This window comes from Seriola lalandi, unplaced genomic scaffold, assembly GCF_002814215.2.
Source record: "Seriola lalandi dorsalis isolate HSWRI2012SDOR001 ecotype SW California unplaced genomic scaffold, Sedor1 jcf7180002054872, whole genome shotgun sequence".
In the NCBI taxonomy this organism is placed as follows: Eukaryota; Metazoa; Chordata; class Actinopteri; order Carangiformes; family Carangidae; genus Seriola; species Seriola lalandi.
In genome coordinates this window covers 116,964-139,082 of record NW_019525425.1, presented here as the reverse complement: position 1 = coordinate 139,082, position 22,119 = coordinate 116,964, and the positions used below count along the sequence as shown (strand labels likewise).

The 22,119-nt window shown below is 40.5% G+C and overlaps 1 protein-coding gene across 5 annotated transcripts; it reads right to left on the bottom strand.

The window, feature by feature from the left end:
• Positions 1-1,676: 1,676 nt before the first annotated feature.
• On the bottom strand, positions 1,677-22,119 carry uso1 (USO1 vesicle transport factor). 5 transcript variants are annotated; one of them, XM_023428217.2, is made up of 27 exons: positions 21,864-22,119; positions 20,874-20,960; positions 19,415-19,479; positions 19,203-19,279; positions 18,962-18,973; positions 18,616-18,669; positions 16,908-17,008; positions 16,707-16,809; positions 16,560-16,615; positions 16,279-16,399; positions 15,984-16,162; positions 15,755-15,895; positions 15,553-15,641; positions 15,296-15,450; positions 14,201-14,406; positions 14,037-14,057; positions 9,328-9,438; positions 9,041-9,159; positions 7,724-7,905; positions 7,481-7,602; positions 7,171-7,309; positions 5,832-5,998; positions 4,960-5,025; positions 4,207-4,305; positions 4,006-4,110; positions 3,612-3,827; positions 1,677-2,607 (listed from the first exon to the last, which is right to left on the bottom strand). In XM_023428217.2, the coding sequence occupies exons 1-27, from the start codon at positions 21,927-21,929 to the stop codon at positions 2,527-2,529; spliced, it is 2,940 nt and encodes a 979-aa protein (XP_023283985.1). In that variant the 5' UTR covers positions 21,930-22,119; the 3' UTR covers positions 1,677-2,526. The 5 variants fall into 5 exon arrangements, with proteins under 5 accessions (XP_023283985.1, XP_023283986.1, XP_023283987.1 ...); XM_023428218.2 differs by lacking the exon at positions 14,037-14,057; XM_023428219.2 differs by lacking the exon at positions 18,616-18,669.

Here is a 22,119-nt window from a genome sequence, read left to right as displayed (position 1 = left end):
CTTAAAGGCGACAGGTTGAACACACACATGCAGCGCAGAATAAAGGGAGGAAGAAGCGTCAGTAGAGGCTCACAGATCAGTTAGTCAGTCAGATCTGAAGTGTTGCTGTGACTCACTGTAAGATACATATCATAGTATTTGCATAGATTCCATATGGTTGTGTGTGTGTGTATGTGTGTGTGTGTGTGTGCGTGTGTGTAAATAAACTGTTCATGTGCTTTCTGATATCTGGTTCAGGCTGTCCTGGTTGAATAGAAGAAATGTAATTCTCAATATCATATATAGTAGGAAAATTCTGAGCTCTCAGGTGACAAAAAGTAGATCCTAAACAGAGTGCCTTGTGGGTAAATACTTACTACTGGAACAAAAAACAGTGACAGAAATGGCCAAATTAAATTTTTAGGTACCTTTCCCACAGTAATAACCCAAGTTTCCTTTTTAAGAACATACAATATGTCATTTCATGTTATGGTCAGTGCTCATCTTTATTTGAGAGTTTGTTGCCCCCCAGTGTTGAAACTCAGCCATTACAATATTTTTTAAAAGCCACCCTGATCAGAGAGGTCACAAACTGTACACACTCTTACAATCATTTTATCCTGACAATCTCTGTGAACGACTTGAGCCATGTGAGGAAACAGGGCAGGTGAGGCTAAATCCACATTTTGTTTTTCTTGTTTTCCAAATGTATGGGACAAAGTGGTGTTTCAGTGTTGTCTTCCAGTCACAGAGCGGTTCACACCCCCATTCCAGGACGGTGTCACATTTCCTTCCACCTTACTCTCCATTTCTCAGCTCCTCAAGAAATTATTTTCCTCTTAGAGGTGGATGACGATTGGTCATACGTCTCTACATATGTCCAGAAGATGGATAAAGCTGCAAAACAATGCTTTCACAGGTGTATTGAAGAGATGACGTAATGATAAGATTTTAACAAGTTTAGAAAAACAAAAAGAAAAAAAAAAAACATAATCATAAAACATGCCACTCCTGTGCTAAAGGTTAGTTCAACAGCTCTCTTCATGAATGAGCTTTAGATCTCCATGTTTTTTTGTACAGTGTGTAAAACCTTGTGGAAACATGGCACGCAACATGTTTCTCTACACCAGAAATCTTTTAGGTGTGGTTTACCAAAACCAAGAGTGAACTGTGTTATCAGTCTCCTCGTCACCTGGAGGCTCAGCAGTCGAATACTTGAGCTGCTCAGACAAGTTGTTTGGCTGCAAAATTCTCCCTGGGGTGTAGCGGGGTTTGTTCCTGCAGCCTCCACATGTGCACAAACAAAACAAGTTTTCTCAGAGGAGCTTTTTTCTGAAAAATGGAACCAGAAGCTTTGTGCCTTTCAGAAACAGTTCAGTTAGAAACTAACTAATGACCAATGAAGCGCAAAAATATACCAACTCTTGAAAAGCTGATCCGAGTTCTGTGACACCACAATATCCTGGAAAACATCTTGCTTTAACTTGAAAATGTTTTTATTTTTTTATTTATCTAATCAAAGCCAAACCCTGTTAAATGAATGATTTAATCCTAAAGTATCCAGGACATAACAATGCCAGAAACATACTGAAACATAGGCGTCATATTTGTGTTGATATGATACTGGACTTTTAAAAGTGATCAGGCCAAATATTCAGACAAAAAAGAATCCTGCAAATATAAATACAAAAGTCTCATTGTGGATTTAGTAAAATTTAATTTATCTACAATTATGTCTCCATACAGGCATACAGACCGATAGATTCTTTATTCATTTCAATGTGGCTCATAAATTGATAAGTTACACAATATCATACAGAAGCTGGATGCCAGTACTGGACAAAAAGTTGCAAAAATACCTTTTTTGTCTTTACATCTTTTCTCTCAGTGTTTTGCAGCATATTGTAGAGCAGTTAGGTTGTGTCGTCAAAACAGAACGAATACTGTAACACTGAACTCGAACTGATTGGGGTGTGAAATTTCAGGGTGCAGCACAGTGACATGTTGCGGGTGATCCTAATGCATTGTACGTCTGGTGAGAGCAGGAGTGCAGGATGGGAAAAAAGCCGCCCGATAGAGCTCACCCGCACGTTTATGAGAAAATGAGAATTACATTAAATCTGTCCATAGTTGCATTTTTTGCTACATTTGAAATCCTCCTCCGTAAATGTTCCGGGTAACTCTTGTGCGTTAAAATTAACCTAGCGTGATTAGAAACTATATGACAATACGTTACAATAACCACAAGACTGGTAAAATCCATCACAAACTGATGGGAAAAGTAGCAGAGATGAATGCACTGACATGTTCAAAGGTTTTAGCCGTCACTGAAAGCTGAAATCTTGGACAGAAGGACTTTATCCTCAACAAATGCATGTGATGACCGGGGGTAAAGAAAATAGAAGATAGCATGGCAGCTGGATAAAGAAACTCCTTCAGTATATTAGTCCTACTCTTGAGTTTCTCTCGTGTGTTTCTGTAAAGTCTTTTCTTGCCTGCTGGCAGACAAATTCCCATCTCTCCCTTTTTTTCTGTCAGTGTTTTTCTTTAGTCCTCATCTTCCTCCTCCTCCTCCTCTTCATCATCATCAGTTTGTTCCCTGGCGTCGAGGTCGTCTTCATCTTCCACCTGTAAGGAAAGGGTCACAGTCTAACTAAAGCAAACAGACAAAACACGGCCAAGTAGTTATTCCTCCATGGTAAAACTCACTGGTCATGATATCTCTACTTCCAACAACTACCACCACAGTTCACTGGTCGAGCTGAGACATTAAGATTATTGAAATCTACAAAGACACCCAGCATTTAACTGTTTCCACCAATATACACTGGTGTTTTTGACAGTCAGATATGAATGACTGCAAGGGTGTAATTTCCACTTTTCTTTTCAAAATCTTCTTTTGTCCCCCTAAGTTTTACAGTTTCAGTTTGATTTTCTGACGAAAATCTCTCTGAACAGCGTCCTCGTCCAGATGTCATCGTCCAAACGAGAGAGGATCTGAGTCTAAGACACCTGCAGTAACAACTGTGCGCTCACAGCAACACAATATTAATATTTTAATCAGAAGCTAAACGATGAGAAACATCATTCAATCAGTGTTAATTTGGCATTAAAGTTTGATTTTGTTTTCGATTTTTGTTCGTTTTTGTCAATAGAAACTGTCTCTACAGCACTAGCTATCATTTGATTTGTTAAGACAATTGTACTGCATTTTATCATGTGGTTACTTCATATTAAAATTTTTGTATTTTAATTGTGACAAAAGTCTGTCTGTCTGTTTTTTGACAAGCACAGGCTATGGGATTTTATCTCCCAAACATTAAATCATAAAGTAATCGGCACAACAATCGCTTATTAATCCCCTTTAAGAAAAAAGACCTACATTTAACAAAGGTATCCCCAGCTGATGTGGCAATAGTGTTATAAAAAACTTCAGGTTATTTGAAGTGAAACGTTACTTTATATTATTTTACTCCTGTGTTTTACAGTTAATCAGTCGACCTATTTTTCACTAACTCACATCACCACCGTTTCCCGGCACACTGAACGATGATGATAACATGGCAGTCCAAGTTCAAACTCCTCTATGTCCTGATGAGTTTAGAAAAATGTAATACTGATCGTTTGTCTACCGTCTCTCCCAGGTCTTTGAGTTTCTGTTTGAGGCTATGGATTTTCTGATCCTGGTCTGCCAGCAGCATCAGCAGGTCGTCCTGCTCCTTCTTGGACTCTTGAACCTCCGTCTGCAGCTTTGCTTTCTCCGTCTGCAGGATGGCCACCGTGCTGGTGGCTGAAGCCAGCTGCTGCTCCAGGTCTGCCCGGCTCCCCGACAAGCTCTTTGTCTCCTCCTGAATCAGTGAAGAAGAAGGATAGTGAATGAGGTTTTTTTTTTTTTTAATCTGTCTTCCCTAAACACATATGATAGAATCCACGAAAAAAGCTGAGATTGTTGTTATATAAAAACTGGAGGTAATGTGTTACGTTTGACAGAGCACAGACATATCGTTGCACAGATATTCCACACACCTTGAGTCTCTCTGTTTCGGTCATCTGTGCTGCAAGTCTGCTCTCAAGTTCTGCCATCTTGGCTGAGTCTAATGAGCCGTCACTGCTGTGGACTACGTCTGAGGACTGAGAGAAACCAGACGAAAGGTTCATTCATTTACTATCTGTTAAGAATAATGTGATATTTTTTGGCACAAACTGTAATATTTGCACGATATTTACCCCGGCCTCAGCTCTTCTGAGCAGTTCTTCCCTCTCTGTCTGAAGCTGGTTGATTTCTGTTGACTGGGACTGAACCTGACTCCTCAAAGTCTCCAGCTCCTGCAACAAATTTAACACAAAAAAAAGTAAAAATGTAAAATTGAAGTTTTATGAATAAGGCTGGAATATAGTGAACATTTTCTGTACTGCCAAAGACCAAAACCAACTGTGATCTGATCTTACTAACAAGTACTGTCTGTGTATCTGATTCATCTGGGCCACAGAGCTCCATTGTTAATGGCTGATGGTTAATGATCTCTCAACTGTCACACTGGATGAAATGTTCCTTCTTTACCATGAACATGGGCACTGCAGTTTATTTTGAGTCAGTATCATAAACACTGTCTCAGGGTTTCTGCAGAGTTCACCAAAAAAAGAAAAAAATGTTATTGTTTACGGCAGTCAGGAGGACATACAGTAGCCAAGACGTTCAGAAGGTATTCAGACAGTCCTGAGACAGACTAACACACGTTGGCTTTGGTCTTTTCATGGGTTTTGTTGACAGGAAGGTGAATACAGAATAATGCCAAACTCATCGTTATACACAGGAGACACAGGTAAAATTCATTCTCTTTAACTTTTCAAGTGTTAATATCAGAAACAGAACATACAGTACCAGTCAAAAGTGTGGACACACAGTGTGTCAAAACTTTGGACTGCTACTGTATGTTTCACTCAAACTGGGGAAAAGTGTACAGTGATGATGAAGCCCACCTTGAGTAGTTCTGTGTTTTCTGATCCTCCTGCTGAACCCTCTGCTGTCTGCGCCGCCTCTGACCTCTGCAGACACACACACAGTGAAATCATAAATCACCAGCCATTTTTACTGTGATGGGGTAAAACTCTACATCCAGTTCTAATTGTAATATAACATTCAGAACAACAGCTAGTTTCATTGATGATTAATCTGCTGATTATTTTCTTGTTTAATTGTTTTGTTTATATTCATGTCAGGAAATTGTGAAAAATGTCCATCAGTTTCCCAGAGGCAAAGGCAACATCTTAAAACATCTTGTCTTGTCTGACCAACAGAGTTTTTGCTTAAAAACTAACTTAAAACAATTAACCAATTACCAAAAAGATGCTGATTAATTTTCTGTCAATGAACTAACAAATGAATTACAGCTTTAATTCAGAAAAAAAATATGTGACAAAAAATAAAATTGTGCTCCCCTGGGAAGTGTTTCTAAGAAGCTCTAGTACGGTTGGAAATTCTGTTGTAATTGTCTGTCATAAGTTGTTTGCTTGAAAACTGTAGTTGACATCTACTGCTGTAATGTAATGTCCGTTATATGTCATGTATTATTCAAAGTCTATCTGCTGTTTATGTTCTGTGTATGGCTCTGATTAGACCAGACAAACTAAACATAAATTGTGTAGTAATGTCAACAGTTGTTCTGGGAACAGGGGTTGACATGGAGGACAGTTTGTCTACCACTCAATCACACTCAGGTGGTTGAACAGTGACCACTGGTGCTGTTTGCGAAACACTCCCAAGGGTGTCACCGAGCGGGGTCTGGAGGAGTGTGTTTTCCATCACCACCTGAAGCTTACACAAATACACGCACACGTAGACAGTTACTAACCAGGGTGTTGATGAGTGCGTCTTTGTCATCGAGTTGTGTTTGCAGGAGTGTGTGTTGCTTGCGCAGCTCCTCCACCTCCTCTTTGAGCTGAATCAGCTCTTCTGTCTGCAGCCCGTTCACCTGAGAGACGTCTCCCTGGCTGTTAGACTGACTCTGGTTCTCCTTACCTGAAGGTGGACACACACACACACACAGACACACACAGACACACACAGACAAACACAGACAAACACAGACAAACACACACACACACACACAGACACACACAGACACAAACAGACACACAATTCAAATGTGAAGACTCAAAACTGAACTGTGAGTTGAATGTTGATGTTACATCTCTACTGATCATCATAAGGTATGTTTACATGTGCATAGTGCAAAAGCAGCTACAGGTTGTGTAAGTCTAAATACATGACCATAAATCTCTCAGATATGTCATGGTGGACTCCGCTACACTCAGAGTTACTACAGAGAAACAAGAAAACCGCATAAGCTCAACCAGCCTGATGGACATTTCTGGTGCATTCACTTTTATTTTCATTTTCCCAATAAGTGGTTTACATAATATAGTTGGACTGTTGGCTTGTTTAAAGGGATATTTTAGGACATGTGCTTAATCGCTTTTTTGGATGGAAGCAGGCTTCCTCTGGAGTTAAAAAAAAAAAAAAAAAAACACGCGGCCAGTACCTGTAATCTCACAAATTAAAATGTGGTATTCTGTTTGTTTAATCTGTAAACAAAGAACAATATAAAACATGACAATCTGAGGTTTTAAAGAGAGTAACTCGCTGTAACTGTTTGCCAAGAGATAGTTGGAACAAGAAACTTCTCTAAAACCACAAACTGTTTCTGATTGTAAAAGAAAGTGAATAAGCTTATTTCCCAAAATACTGAGCTGTTCCTTTAAAACCTCTCGGATCGTGTGTGTGTGAGTGTGTGTGTGTGTGTGTGTGTGTGTGTGTGTGTGTGTGTGTGTGTGTGTGTGTGTGTGTGTGTGGGGTTGCCTCATGTGCTCTGTTGTAAAACTGTATCTGCTATCTAGGGATATCGCTGCATATCACTGTCGCTCCATATCTCAGGGATGAGGCAGTAAAATGTAACTAACTAATAAAAACAAGGGCCAGGCTGTTAATATATATAGGTGTCCTTTAGCACATTTACTACACATAACATTTGCTAAATCAAACCCATACATGACTATCAAAGTAATCCTCTCCATTCATAACTTACACTGGTTCATGTTTTTAAAAAAAAACAAAAAACAGAAACGTACAACTTCTTCTTCAACTCCTATTCTTTCTAGAGCACACAACAAGCAGCTGTGAGGTGAACCCACCTAATTTTAGCTTCAGGATGTTGTACTGGTCTTTGTGCTGCTGGATCTGGGACAGCTGCTGAGTGATCGTAGCTTGCTTCTGTTCGTTCTGAGAAGTCATGGATGCTACCTGCTCTTTGAGTTCCTGGATCTGAGAATCCTGAAGATCACACAGTTAAAGCAGCACAGTCAACAGGACAGCACATCGAATACAAATAACATCAAATGCACACAAATTAAAAACAAACCACATGTAGAACTCAAAATGGCACTTCTACTACTTAGCTCTTTGCCTATGTATAAGTGTGTAAGTGTGGATGAGTCTGTTCACCTGTTCTCTGATCAGCTCTTTGTACTGAGTTACAATGTTGTCATGTTGCTCTAATGTCTTCTTCACCTCCTCTTCCTTCTTCTCCTCCTCGCTGGATTTGTGAACTGCTTTCGTGATGACACCTGGGTAGAGTAGAGGGGTAAAGATTATTCTTAAAACCTCATGAAAACTGACAACTGTAATAAGAAAGGTATCATCACTGGCAGACTAAAATAATAAATAAAAAAAATGTCTCTGACTGACCCTCTAGTTCTTTGACCAGCTTGGTGAACTCATGGTCGAACAGCATTTGCTCTGGAGACGGGAAGACAGGCTGCGGCTTCTGGGCCGCCCGCGAGTACAGCTCATGCTTGGTGATGAAGCCGAGTTTCTCTACAAAGTTTTCCTTTCCGATGCGCTTCTCGATCAGCTGCTTTAGTTTCTCTCTGAGGAGGACAGAGGGGACAGGGGAAGTCTTTAAAGTCACAAATGGTAGATGAAAACAGAAGCTCAGTTCGCTTCATCTTCATCAGGAAAACCCCCTGGTTAACATTTCTGCAAGACACACCTGATTACTTCTCACCATATACACATTTATAACTGTAAACAAACTGTAGGTGCACACTAATTGCACAAAAAGGGCTCAGGCCTGGAAAAACATTCCTGTAGTAACAAAGTAGACACTGAAGTGAGATGAAAGGTCACTACTTGTAGCCGTCTGTCGGCACCATAGAATTCAATTAAAACTGACTGAAATACAAATCTCTTGAAACAACATGACTAGTGACACACTGAATGAGTCAGTTTCCTCAGCAGGATGTTTGTTTGATTCAAACACACATCACAAGATGAAACTGTGCTTTTCCTCTACAGAGTCTCAGTCGGTTTTCAAATCAGTGATCAAAAACAAGTCAGGTAGCACTGTCATCTGAACGGCACACCATCGTTTGATTGACATGTAGTACTGTGCAAAGGTTTTGGTGAGGATGCTTTAATTAATCAATTAACTTTATACAAAGTGCAGTGAGCAGAAAAATCTAATTCAAATCAATATTTAGTGTGACCAGCCTTCGCCTTTAAAAAAGCACCAGTGCAAATGGCAGCGGATGTATCCCTGCATCAGCAAAGTAAAGCAAGGAAAGGAAAACTGTACTGATCCAACTCTTACAAACTGTAAAGCATAACAACAGCAAGTGATCACGAATGACTTTCCCACTAAAAGAATCACACTTTCACTTTACTAAATACATCATATATCAAATATGTGAATCTCTCATCCACGATTAATTGACAATTCGCTTTACCACCTGAGCCACAGCTGCACATATTGACTAAAATACACTTAAAATATACCAATGATGCTCCAATATGTCTGTGGATAGGGGAGAAATCTGATTAATTAACAGCATGGACACTAGGTTTGTAAACTCATCAGACAACAAGAACTGATTTGATTTATTATAATATTCTGTTTTCTTGTGTTCATATATAAAAAAGTGTGCATATGCAAAGTCTGAAACACTACACATTCACCCTCTGTGTAGCAAATCAAAGTGTGTGAACTGGGTCAAAGACGCTTACTTGGTGTAGTTCTCCAGTGAGTTGTCGTTGTAATAGATGCAGATGCCGAGAAGCAGCGCACACAGGCCCTGAACCAGCCTTTCATCCTCTCCCAGGTTCTCTGAGATCTGAGCCGTCAGCTACAGGAGGCACCAAGTCAAGGATTCATTCAACACTTGCAGTTACTGTACGTTAGGGATTAGGGATGGGATCCTAAGGGGTCTGGTTTCAAGTGTGTAAGTTGGTATCAGAATTTCTAAAGCTTGTAATGGCGCCGACAGGTGGCTTGTGAGCTGCCTCAAGGATACAAAGGGAACATTTTCCTGATTGTGTAGAAAGTGTGTGACAGCAATCGGACAGTTGCTGATCCACGTGCACAGCAGCATGAGGAGGCCCACCCTCGTCTGTACTTTACTGCCCTGTAGAGCAAAACATCAACAACAGGTCAACATATGCATCTGAAATGAGAGAAAAAAAACCTGCTGATGAGAATCCTATGAAGACCAAATATGTCATTATAGAGATATTAAAACATCTCGAGTTTAGATGATAAAGAACCAGATGTTACATGTGGGAGTTTATGTACATCATAGCACATGTTCATAACCAGTATCAGAATGGCACCCAATATTATGATTTATTAGAATTTTAATTCTTGTCGTAAACTTTTAGATTAAGTCCAGATTGGAAGATCAATTAAGCAATAATTTTTGTAATTTCTTTAAAGAGCAACTTATAATTGGCATTTGCTGAGTGTGCAACCATAAAGAAATCCAACAAAATGAATGCCAATGTTTAAAATTCAAACAGCAAAAAGAAAAGCGCAGATAAAATGGCAACAAAAGTTGATTTTGTTAGAACAATATTTATGCAACATTTCTGATGGGCCAAGTTTTCTTCCCATCCAGACTTGTTGCAGGTAAAAGGAAAAAAAAAAAAGTGCAACTCAACAAAAAATACTGACAAAGTAAATCACTCCACGTTAATCTGAAGCACCTCAGTCACATCAATCATTAGTAGTTAATAACACAAACAAAAGACTAGCACACATTTAGAATTAATACATTCAGTATATTCAAACAAGGTTTCGTTCCCCAGAGCATGCAGTTCTGTCACAGGAAATCAACGTCTTTCAAGCCTAAAAAAACACTTTACATTCAACCATCAGGTATTCCTCAAGTTCACAATTTTCTAGTATTTTGTGGTTTCTAATTTTCATTCTGCAAATAATTGATGATCAAAACATTCTGAAACTGCAATTGAAATGCTATTGTTTCCAGCTTTAAGCACATGCAAAGCAAAAGCCATTAAATGTGTTTTTTGATAATGAAAAAGGAACTGTAATAAAAATTTAAAAAATGTAAAAAGTGATATAAAGGTGATCATGCATTTCCATGAAAACAGCTTTGAGAAGCATGTAGGAGGTTTAAGATCTACAACAGACCTCAACCTGGATGTTCTTCCTCTTTAGAAAAGTTGAGTTCCAATGGATATTTATAGGAAACTTTTGCCAGTTTTGAAAAATTAATCTCAATCAACAGTAAAAAAAAAGAAAGGATGATTTTCATGGAGCTGGAATGTAAATTGAAAAATCAGTAGAGATTTAAACACAGTGCAGAGATGAGCAGAATCTGTACACTCTACACTGTAGCTGTTATAAGCTGGTGCATTAACACTTAATGCACAACATGCTTTAAGAAGCGCAGACCTCTTTCCTGTAGTGAAACAAAAGATGGCGCTCTGAGCAATGACAGTGTGGGTAAAAACTTATCAGCATTCCATACAGCAAAAACTTACGAAATCACCTTTTCAGATTTTGTCTCCAAATTTGACGTAATGCAAAAATGAAGAAGAAAACAAAAAGAAAGGAAAATGACCACAAGTATTAATCGAACAAACACAGGTCCCTTCTCTGTGTCTGTGTGAGCGACTGTGGTTAAAACCGCAGAAGAATTGTCCCTCCTTTCAAACTGAAAACCACCATTCCAGTGGGTTTTAAAAGAAAGCCATTTAGACACAACATTCACACATTATTTTAACCTTAACCACAGTTTTGTCAACCCTCAAACAGGAAGGTATCACAGGCAGGTGTTGAGGTGGGGGCAATACAAATGTATTGCACTGGTCCGACTGGTCACCTACCGGTTGGACGTGTGTGGAATACCTTCACGGTCCAGTGTCCAGAAGGCAACCTGTTCAGAAACCGGTGTGCAAAACCAATTGCTGCTGCTTGCATCTACAGTCTCTTTGTTACAAATCATTAAACCCCGAGTTAGTGACCACAAAGTGAGAGCTGGAATGAAGATTTACTGGCAAATCAAGAGCTCTGCCTTCAGGTTCAGCTCCTTCCACACTGCAGCAGATCAGTGAAAATGCCACGCCAGTTCACGGATCATTCTCTCGCTCCATCTTACCCTCACTAGTAAATAACACCCTGTTGACTCATCTGAATACCCAATAATTAAAGCTCACCATTTTCTAACAAGAGTCACTTGGCTTGTGTCCTGCCGTGATTTCCATGGAAAGAAGAACACATATGCTCACAGCGCAAGTAGTTTGTCATCAAGAACAAAAATCAGTTTTACCTCATTGATATGCAAATGTAGGCAGCAAAGCAAGTCTAAATGATCCACTCCATATGATGTACCTGTGATGAAGTCTCTACTACGTTTTGTTTTTGAGTTTTCATCAGTGCCAATCAGTTTCTTCCTAATTACTCCAAGTGGCTCATTATTATCAAAGATTTTTTACACTTTTATGCCACATATCTGGTATCATCTGAACGTGTCAACTTAAAGTGTTAAGGAGTTCGAGCAATTTCTGGGAATTCAGTGTTCCCTCATTCATATCAGGGCTGAACAATTAATCGAAATATAATTAATTATCAAAATTGCATTATGGCCAAGTGTAATATGGAAATCACAGGAGCTGCAATTTTGTGATAAAGGTAAAACGTGACACAACATACCATTATAAATTATAAAGCCCTAATTCATATGCGAATATATGCAGCAAGGTGCAAAATCTAATCCAATCATCTACTCCACATGGAATACCTGTGATGAAAGTATGAACTTTTCTACTATGTATCGTTCTTGAGTTATTGTGTCTGTATAGTAACAGAGTCACAGACGCCAGCATGACGACATAATGCGCCACGGTGGCGAGACATACAGAAGAGAGACAGAGGCTCACCGAGGGCAGCAAACGTTACTCTCCACTGTCTCCCACAAACTCCTCTGACACAGACGTTTTTGTTTGTATAACTGCAGAAGCTGCAGTCCCTCTGCCTTTCCTGTACCCATCTGCTGATTCAGGTGTCTCTTCTTCCTTCTTCAACAAGACTTCTTATTTCTTCCCCGCTGCCATTGTCAGATATTCGGAGTTAAACTTCATTGCACATTTGGGTTTACCAGGTCTGTCCAACAGCTTCCCCCATCATTTAATCCAGTTTACTATGAGGTTGACAGCGTCCTTCTTTTCTTCATCCAATTACTCAACAATGAAATTCATTATTGATCTTTAGCCTATGGTGTTCAGGTACCAGGTGAACTTATCCACTGTCTCATTCACTGATTATAGTCCATGTCTGGTAATTAAAACGCAAAGCATCAGTCGTGTCATTACAGAACCTACGATCAGACCCAGTAGGCCTGATTCCCCAAACTGCTCATCACTGCTGAGACACAGGCAACACTCCCCCGCAAAACAGAGTCACAGAGTGGACCCTCTAATTCACCTTGAACTCATCTTAAGTATCCCCCTAACTCACTCAGTGCCTCTCATCCTCGGCAGCTCCTGAAAGGGAGAGCCTCTCTTACCACCACACGCCTGGCCAATCACGGAGTGAAGTGAATGCCAGATTGTTAGTTTCAGAAAGTTACAGAAATGATTAGACACTGATCCCCTTATCTGATGTCGGAGAGGTGTGGGGTGAGGGAGGTTTCCGACGTTAACTGATCCTCCGAAAAACAGTTTGGAAGGAGCATAAAGCTACTTACTTACTCAGACCGCTTAACCAGCAGAAAGTGGCATTCCACGACCCAAGAGCCCAGTTTCATCATCAGTGGTGCATTCATCAAGATCTCACTCGCCTGCTTTGTCAGTAGGCATTACGCCAGACCCCTACACTTACACCGGATGCTGGCCCCCCCCCCGTTCCTTCTTCTGGATTTATTTAGCAAAGTAACGTGTACCAGGGAGAGGGGCACAGTTTTCCAGATGCAACTCACCTGAGACCAAGATAGCTAAAAGCAAGGAGTTTGTCAACCAATAACCAGGAGTTTAACCAGGAAAGTGCACATACTTTAAGTTCATGCAATTTAGCAGCCTGCCATTCATCACATTGCAGAAATCTACAATGGGAGGAAAACAGAAGAATGGCAACTCCAAGGGATGCATTAATTTAAACTGAGAAACTGCCAGGAGAACCAGGAGGGTTGGTTAAGCATGGCTGAATAATGTCAGCCTTCATTTCAACACTGAACATTAAAAACCTATTTCAGAACCCTATGAACCCACAGTGAAAACTGATTCACCCTCTCCTAAGTATAAAGTTTAACCACATTTGTAAGCAGGTACATGTAAATAAGAACTTGGACAGGAAAAGGCCCAAAAGCCGCTGCAGCACAAAACTTCCTGAACAGACAGAAAACGCTTTGCAGCACGACAAGCGGTCCGAGGTCACAGCTCAAAGCAGGCGTTAGGATGATATCGACCAAGATACTGCTGTGTTCCTTTTTTCTGAACCTCTCTTGGGTGTCCACTTGTGAACTTCCCCACACTCCACCAGTGAACATTGAGAGCAACTAGGGCTTCCAAATCTGTGGGGAGGAGTGCACCCGTGTGCCACCCTTATGAGGAAGAAGGAGGGGTAGTAAAGAGTTAAAGGGAAGTAAGACCCCCCAACACGTGGGCCATCAAGACCCCTACTACAGATGCCAAGCCAAAATATTCAGGACAGGTGCCGCCCAAAAAAAACACACACGCAGACAAAGTACACACACACTTTACTCACCCGCCGGATGATCTTATCTCCCTGCAAAACCACAATAATGTGACACTGTTCTGTTCACTGTTGTTGACACTTGAGTATGTTTTTACACAAACCTATGCTACCCACACACGCATAACCTATCAGCATCCGCTCCATTCAAGCAGCATCATTTTTCACTGTCCTACCTGGGAGAGGATGTTGGTGCACTGCTGCAGCAGAGAGACGGGGGGTTTGCCCAGGCTGGTGGCGAGTTGAACCCTCAGCAGCTGCTCCTTCTGGGTGAGGTTGTCCTGCAGGGCGTGCGCCAAGGCCACAGCCGCACACCAGTTGGACAGAGAGTCTGCAGAGAACAGGCCTCCGCACAGCAGCTGGCCCGCTGAGATGGAGTTGGCTGCGGAAAAAAAGTGAGCGAGTTCATAAAGTTGAAGGTATCAGGCAGAATAAACAAAACAGTCCATTTATGATTATGATAATATGCAAAACCTTTTACAAAGATTAGACTGTTCAGAAATATCGAGTCCCATTCAGCTCCAGGCCTGACTCTGTAAACCTTTGGAGAAAGTAAAAACTGCACCAATTTGGCAGCAAACATTTTTTTTTTTTTTTGCAAATTACGCTTCACTGACAAGTAAGTAGAGCTAAACTGAGATAGTTTGGGTCCTTCAACCTGCGATTGCAAAAAATGTTCAAATACCATATACAGGCACAGTATACTTCTTCACCAATAAACATGGCAACAAGTCGCTGGATTTGTAAGTCTTATAAATGTCTCACATAATATCACTGGTCTAAATATAGATGAGGATGTGTTCTGGGTAATCAATACAGATTAATTAGGAAAGCCTTTTCACTTGAGTCTAATTGGTCACGTTATTTAAAAAGAAAAAAAACACTCCACTTGTGTGTTAAATGCTCTTCATACAGTGATGCTATTTTCTATCCTAGATTTTCATCCTGTAGAGTCTGTGAGTGTTTTGCTGAATCCATAAAACAATTACTTGGGAAAACTATAAACCTACATTAATTTTGTTTTACAGTTAGGAACAGCGGCGCCTTTCATTCCTCAGCGCAAACTTCTAATTGCTCAAGGTGGGAATAAGAGGCTTCAAGATTACTCAGGTTTTTCCCTCAGAGCAGAAGCAGTATTTTTATCACAAGTAAAATGTTGATTGCTATTGGTACGATTGATTCTGAGATGTGCAAACTGTTTACAAACCCGAGAAAACTATAGCACAACAACTGAAGGCCACTTATGAAACTCTAAACTCGGCGTAACTGACCATCGATGGTGGAGGGCAGCAGCGTCGCCACTATCTCCCCCTGGCCTTTCTGGTTTTTGTAGAGGAAACACTGGAAACAGTAGAGGACAGCACAGCGAAGCACAAATGGTTGTCTCTCATTCACCATGGACATGAGCAGGACCACGATGGCCGGTCTATGGAGAGATGAGGAAGAGAGGAAGTGGGGTCATTAGCTCGATTTCCTTTCAGATGGGTATGGGAGATTTAATATCCTGGCTCTCTGGTTGTTGTCTTACCTTGGTGGGTTTGAAGGAGCATTGACAGAAGCAAAGTAGTCCTGGTTGACCTGTGAGCCCCTGATAACCTCTGATACAGTGTTGATGGTCTGAAAGACAGTGGCCAGATCACAAGCTTGAACACAGTTTTATTTAATGTAGCCAGGCCTGAGTGAGCAACTGTTCTCTGTATTGGGTTTATCATTATTATTATTATGATCACCTCAGTGAGGATGTCAGCAGGCACACCAGTGGCCATGAGGATGGTGCACAACTGCTGCAGCAGGCCACACTGGTACATGGACTTTTGACAGCTGGATGTAGCTCCAGGAGAGTTCACTGGAGACACCATGACTCGCACCAGCTGGGATTAGGAACAGAAAACTGATCAGCGTGATGCACTGATAATCTGGAGATTTGAGCAACAGTTCGAAATGACGGTCCCGGGTTACCTGCAGCATGAGGTGGAGGTTGGTGACTTTTTGCGCAGACCAGCCAGAGTTGTCGTCACCGACCTCGAACCAGGGCTTCATTCTCTGGATGTAGGAGCCCTCCTTGAAGAAGTTCTGGTTGGAGCTGTTGTTCTTTAGCAGGTTGAGCAGCAGCAGCAAACAGTCCTCCACCACAATACCTGCACACAGGGAGGAGGACCGTTCAGGTCAGGATATAAATCGCAGCAACATCAACAACAATCTAACCATTTTATTCTACTTCCAAGAACATAGGTTTATCTACAACAATTTTTACCTCCGTCGCTGCTGCCCTCTTCTGTGATGATATCTAGGAGACGCTCAAATGCGTTCTCAAAGGCCACTATTTTCTGAATGGCAGCATTTCCTTTAGTCAACTGCTGAAGCAACAGCAAGCCCTGTGGGAAGGTGGAACACGGGTTGTCATGCATCTCCTGGAAGTTTGGTTGTTGTGGTATTACACTGATATTTAACTGTCATGATGTAAAGACCACAACAGGCTTTCATATGTGGTTTAGTACAAAGTGGAAGCTTAAACAGAAGAAAAAAAGAACTCACATCATTGCGGATTACTTCTCTAGAGTCTGCCAATAGGTCCATCAATCTGGAAACACCTATGAAAGGAAAAATAAGAGGCTCAAGAAAAGACATGCAGAGATGTGATTATAAAAACTGAAGGTGCAGGTACAGAGCGGATAAACTCACCCATGGGGCTGACCAGAATGACGCCCTGGAGCTGGACACCCTGGTTCTTGAGCAGAGCAGTCAACAGCTTCACCCCAGGCCAACGCACATGGAAGTCAAACTCCTAAAATCACAACAACACATGAATACATTGATGGGCAGCTGCTTGGACAAATGTGATAACACAGATGTCTTGCCACGGGAGTAGACACAATTCAGTACCTCCAACAGAGTGAGCAGAAGGGTCACGTGCTCAGGGTCCTGGATGAACTTGTCTGTAAACAGGGCACCCAGGTCATCTGCCTGCTTCTGGGCGTTCTCATCTGCGAAAAGGGGGGATCAACAGCTGAAATCAGAAATACAGCAGGAGACGTCTCTCTACTGAGGGGGACCAGGGGGTTTGTTCATAGCAATCAGCCTGAGTTAGACAGCAGTCAATATTGGATCTGAAACTTCTCACAATCTTGCAAGATGGTGTGAAATCAATGTTGGTTTTCTGCTGTTAAACAATGAAGCTACAACAAATATGTGAATCTGTCCAATAAATGCGCACATGCTCAGGGTGACACTTGTGAACACGCCTACTGGGGGAAAAAAAGGGGTGACACACAGATGACGGGAGGACACAGAGGAATAAACATTTAATGTGGGATGAACTGAGAGCTTTAGTAACACAAGGGTATTTCCTCTCTAAGCGTTTGTTACAACAAACTACAAAACAACATGTTTTCTCATTCACCTCTAGTGTCATCAAGCCACGCAGATAGTTTCAGATTTATTGACCCATGTTTTGATATAATCCATCTCTAAGGCCCCATTTGGACGGGATTTATTCTCCTCGTGGGGTGAATTTAAAACTACCCGAGCTGGTCAGTGACTTTAATCTTATCTGGGACGCGTATGTGGGTCATTTTTCACCCTCTCCCCTGTAATAGCTACAGCTGAAATTACTTTTTCAGTGAACTCGCTGGTCGTCCTGTAATTAAAATCCCTACAGGAGCCACGTCCATGTATTTTAAAATGGATCTCTCAGTTTTCTCAGCTGGAAGATTTTCTCTCCTTCATTTACCAGCTCAATGTAAAATTCAGCTTCTATGGTAAAATGTTGATGTTAATCCTGTCCACATTGAGTGTAAGATTTCTACTTCCACCCCAGAATAATGAAGATGAACAGAAATTTTTTGGAAAATTACATTTAAGGCTGCAACATGTTTACATTAGCAATGGATCAGATGACTGTGTGTAATGTGAAAGGGATGAACCCACAGAGAAACATCCCCTGACTCTAAAGTTTTCCTCAGCTCTACAAAACTCTTTAGCGTCTTTTAGCTCACTGTTTTGGATCACTCTCATCGGTTTTATTTCTAGTTACAGCAGGCAGCTGTTTTCGTCCGTGTGTGTGTTGGATATGCAAATAAGCAACTTTTTGCTAACATGTTCACTTAAAAAATTTTATAATGTAGCCAAAAAATATCCGTTCATGTAGATTTTCTTAAACCAACAGAAACATCTGGTGTTATCAACAACGTCTCTGTTACTGTAAATAATCCACTGATCACAACCCTTGTGGAAATGAAACAAACTCTCTGCATTGTTAGATACATTCAGAGGAAGATGAGGAAATATGTTTTTTGTCATTTGGGTAAACTGCTACATACTGAAGACACACACAAAAAAAACAACTCAATAATTAAAGTGTAAAATTTCATCACAGCAGTGCAAAAACAATCAGGTATTAAAATGTGAGGAAAACTAAGGAACAAAAAGAAAAGACTTATTAAGAGACAGAAGCTGGAGCATGTGATGGCATTAGTGAAGCATTCTTGTTACCACCAAAACATCTTCCAGTCATTTTATTGCTGATTTTAGTTACGTTAGTTTTCTAGTAGTACTCTAACTACTGCACATTTGGCTTAGTTTCAGTACTGACCAGGCACGGAAACATTCTTATGCTTCCCTGAGACAGGGAGAGGGGTTACTGCGTCTGTGAGGGCAGGGGGGGGAAGAGGAAGTTTAAAGCTCACCCGAAAGCTAGCACTCATTCAACCACTCTGAAGAAGTGTAGAAAATGACCTGCCTTGAATCTCATGAAGACATGCCAATAATAACAACCAAAACACAGCCAGATTTTTTTCAATCTGGATACTGCAGGAAGTATAAAAAAGAATAATGTGCTCCTTTTCCACATCCCAACCAAGAAGAACCTATGATTTGTGAGTGCTGCTTGCTGGCTGTTAGGGGGGGGGGTGGCATCATGCACAGACAAAGAGTTTTACCTTCTGATTCATCTGTAGGGTTAAAACATGGAAGAGAAAAGAGAGACGAGAACCTTTACATGAAGCACTCATTATCAGTGTATAGAAAAGGGGTGTGCAAACTCACGCATGAACTGAACTCATTTTACACATGCAAACAAAACAACGGCTCAGTCATTCAAGAGTATTTACAGGAGACACATAATTCATTCAATTTAAGGTGAATTTTGTAATTTATGATAATTGTGGGAGGGTTTAATACCTTGCTCTTCCTCCTCATCATTGCAGATGATGTTATACAGTGTGTCCAAAGCATAGCCGAGGATTTCAGAGTCAGACCTGAAACATAGGTTTCATTGTCAATAGATCTGGAGTCCAACAAAAAACACCTACTACACATTACTTTATAATAACAGGCACAAAGCTCTCAACATGACAGATACCAGATCGAACACAAACATTACATGAACATACCTGTCAGTTTGCAATATGTTAATCAAGTGGTCCATCGCCTGTGTGCCAACTTCCATGCGATATTTCTACAACAGATAAAAGGCAAAACAAAGTTTAATTTTATAGTACCTGTCAATAACAAGGCAATTAAAAGCAAAAGAAAAGAAAAACAAAGCAATATTAACACACGCATATAAATATGACAATATGAGGGTAAAATAAAATAAAACATAAAAATAAGCTAAAACTGATAAAACAGAGGCGAACAAAAGCTACGGGGCAGCTACAGTGCTGTGCAGGAAATGGATGAAATAAATCATTGCATCAGAGAACCTTTAAATTTTAACTTTAAAGATCCATTGTTGTTTTCTTTAGGTTTATATGTTGCATGAAAACTGAATTCTGCTTTTCCATGTTCAGATTTGACCTGGGGACAGCTAGCAGACATGTCCTGGATGGCCTGAGAGATCTGGACAGTTAATGACACTGCAGCATATCATAAATATAAACCATTCACTGCTTTACAATCCAATAGATGCATTTTTAATAATACTCATAAGATCAATCGACAAAAGCATTTTGTGCAGACAAAGAAAAATAACAATGGTGAACTTTATAGTGTTTTTCTTGTAACATACAGGAAGTCTGCGCATCTATCTCTGTGTTCCTGACCAGCGCTGACACCCTTGCTTGTTAATGTGCAACCCTGTGCCTCCTAAGTCCCTTATTCATGCCTGATAAACTCATTACTCATGGTTGATGGGGCAGTCAGTGACAAAACTGAAAGTGAACAGAACTGAGAGGTGACTTGGTCAATGCCTGTGCCAATGATTAGTTCATTTTAATCAGCAGAGTCTGACAAACGAGACCTTTATCTATGACCCCTATTATTGGTTGTTGATGTTACATAAAAAACAACGTGACAGCGGAGGAAACATTGGAAACAAATGTCTCCATTAATTTACATAACAATACAGTGCAGGGCAACAGGGATTAAACTCCACTGCAGATTTCTCCTTTGCAGGCAGCTGCTCTCTACCAACAAACTCCATCAGACATTCACAGCTTATGGTTTATTATGTCCACCTAGATAAAACATGCAATCGTGTAATGCAATCAAATACAGTAACCCAGCAACAAATCACCACCTTTGAAATAATAATAATAATAATTTGAATTCTAATATTCAGTTTTTATTCAAACTGGTTTTTATAAAGACAGGTGTTATTAGAAACACCCCTCAGTAAAACCCAACACTAGCCAGTGACACTACAAACTCCAAAATGATCATGAAGTTGAATCAACACCTCTCTATAACAGTTTCATCAAAAGCCGAACATTATGACTTCCATGAATAAAGGATTTATTGCAGGACTGTTGAATTAGACTGTATGGGTTTTCACTTTGTGTACCTAATAAACTAGCAAGTGAGTGTATTCCTACTGCACCTCTTTCCATCAACTGTCTTCTGATGCTTTACCTTAGAGAGGGACTTAAGTGCCCGGACAGCATCTCTGCGGTCTTCTAGGAGCGTTGAGGAGGCCACCCTGTCACACAGCTTCTGGATCTGTCAATACAGATATCATCATTACTTTTTTGTTCACAACTCTGCCTCATTTATATGTATATATGCATATGTCTTTTTTGAGAGAGCAATGACATGAAAATTTAACACACAGGAATTCTGCAGGAATGACAAGCTACATCTCTAAACAGCCAAAACAGGAATGTCTAAAGACAAAGATCTGATTATGTGTCCTGCAAACAAATACATCACATGTAGAAGATGTTGATTGTTTTAGTAGGATAGGATTATACCTTGTGAGGATTCTCAGCTTGTATTAATTTAATAACGCTGTAAATTGGACATATCTATGGTGATGGACATGGTGATGAGAATTTTCACTATTTTCTGACACAGTTTGACTAAAATTGAAGAATAATCGTTACTGAAAACAATCATTAGCTGCAACCATACATGGCATGTAGACTGTATACTATCAAAAACGAAGGCCTATTTTCTATATATTTCCTTTCCTATTATTATCCCTCATGGTCGATATGAGCATATTTGAATTCTTCATTGTTTAAAGTATTGTAGTCAAATGTTGAGTGAACGATTGCAGGTTGACACTCAAAACAATCCTTACTGTCTGTTTTCTTTCATTAATTTTTCCACTCATCACTGCTACGTGCAGAAATACAGTAGATAAGTCATGGACAGACCCACAGCTGCTGAATGACAGATCTGCTACGTTAGCTAATTAGCCTTCTGACTAGCTCGCTGTTGTCACTTATTAAGGCATGGCCCGGTGTCTTAATCAATCTATGTGTTTTTTTGGAAGAAAACACTAATAAACCTTCAGTACAAAACACATTTTTTTCTTGGTGAGCCTCAGTGTGTCGCATACACGGTGGTGAAATCGAAGCTAACTGCAGCTAGCCGCAGCTAGCCGGGCTGGTCTCCTACCGTCTCCGCTCCGGACGGCTGCGGCCCGGCTGCCTGCCCGCCGATCACTCCTCTGAAGAAGTTCATCTTTACAGACGTCCTCTCTGTGCCGTATTCAAAGCGTCTCTCCTTCTAAAGAAACCCTCAGACCCCACTCTCCGCGCTCCGTGTGATAAATATGTAAAAAAAAAGAGAAGAAAAATGTACACAATGATGATTTTTTTGACACTGTGTACACTGACTGACCGACCCCGGAACACAACTGTGGATGCACTGC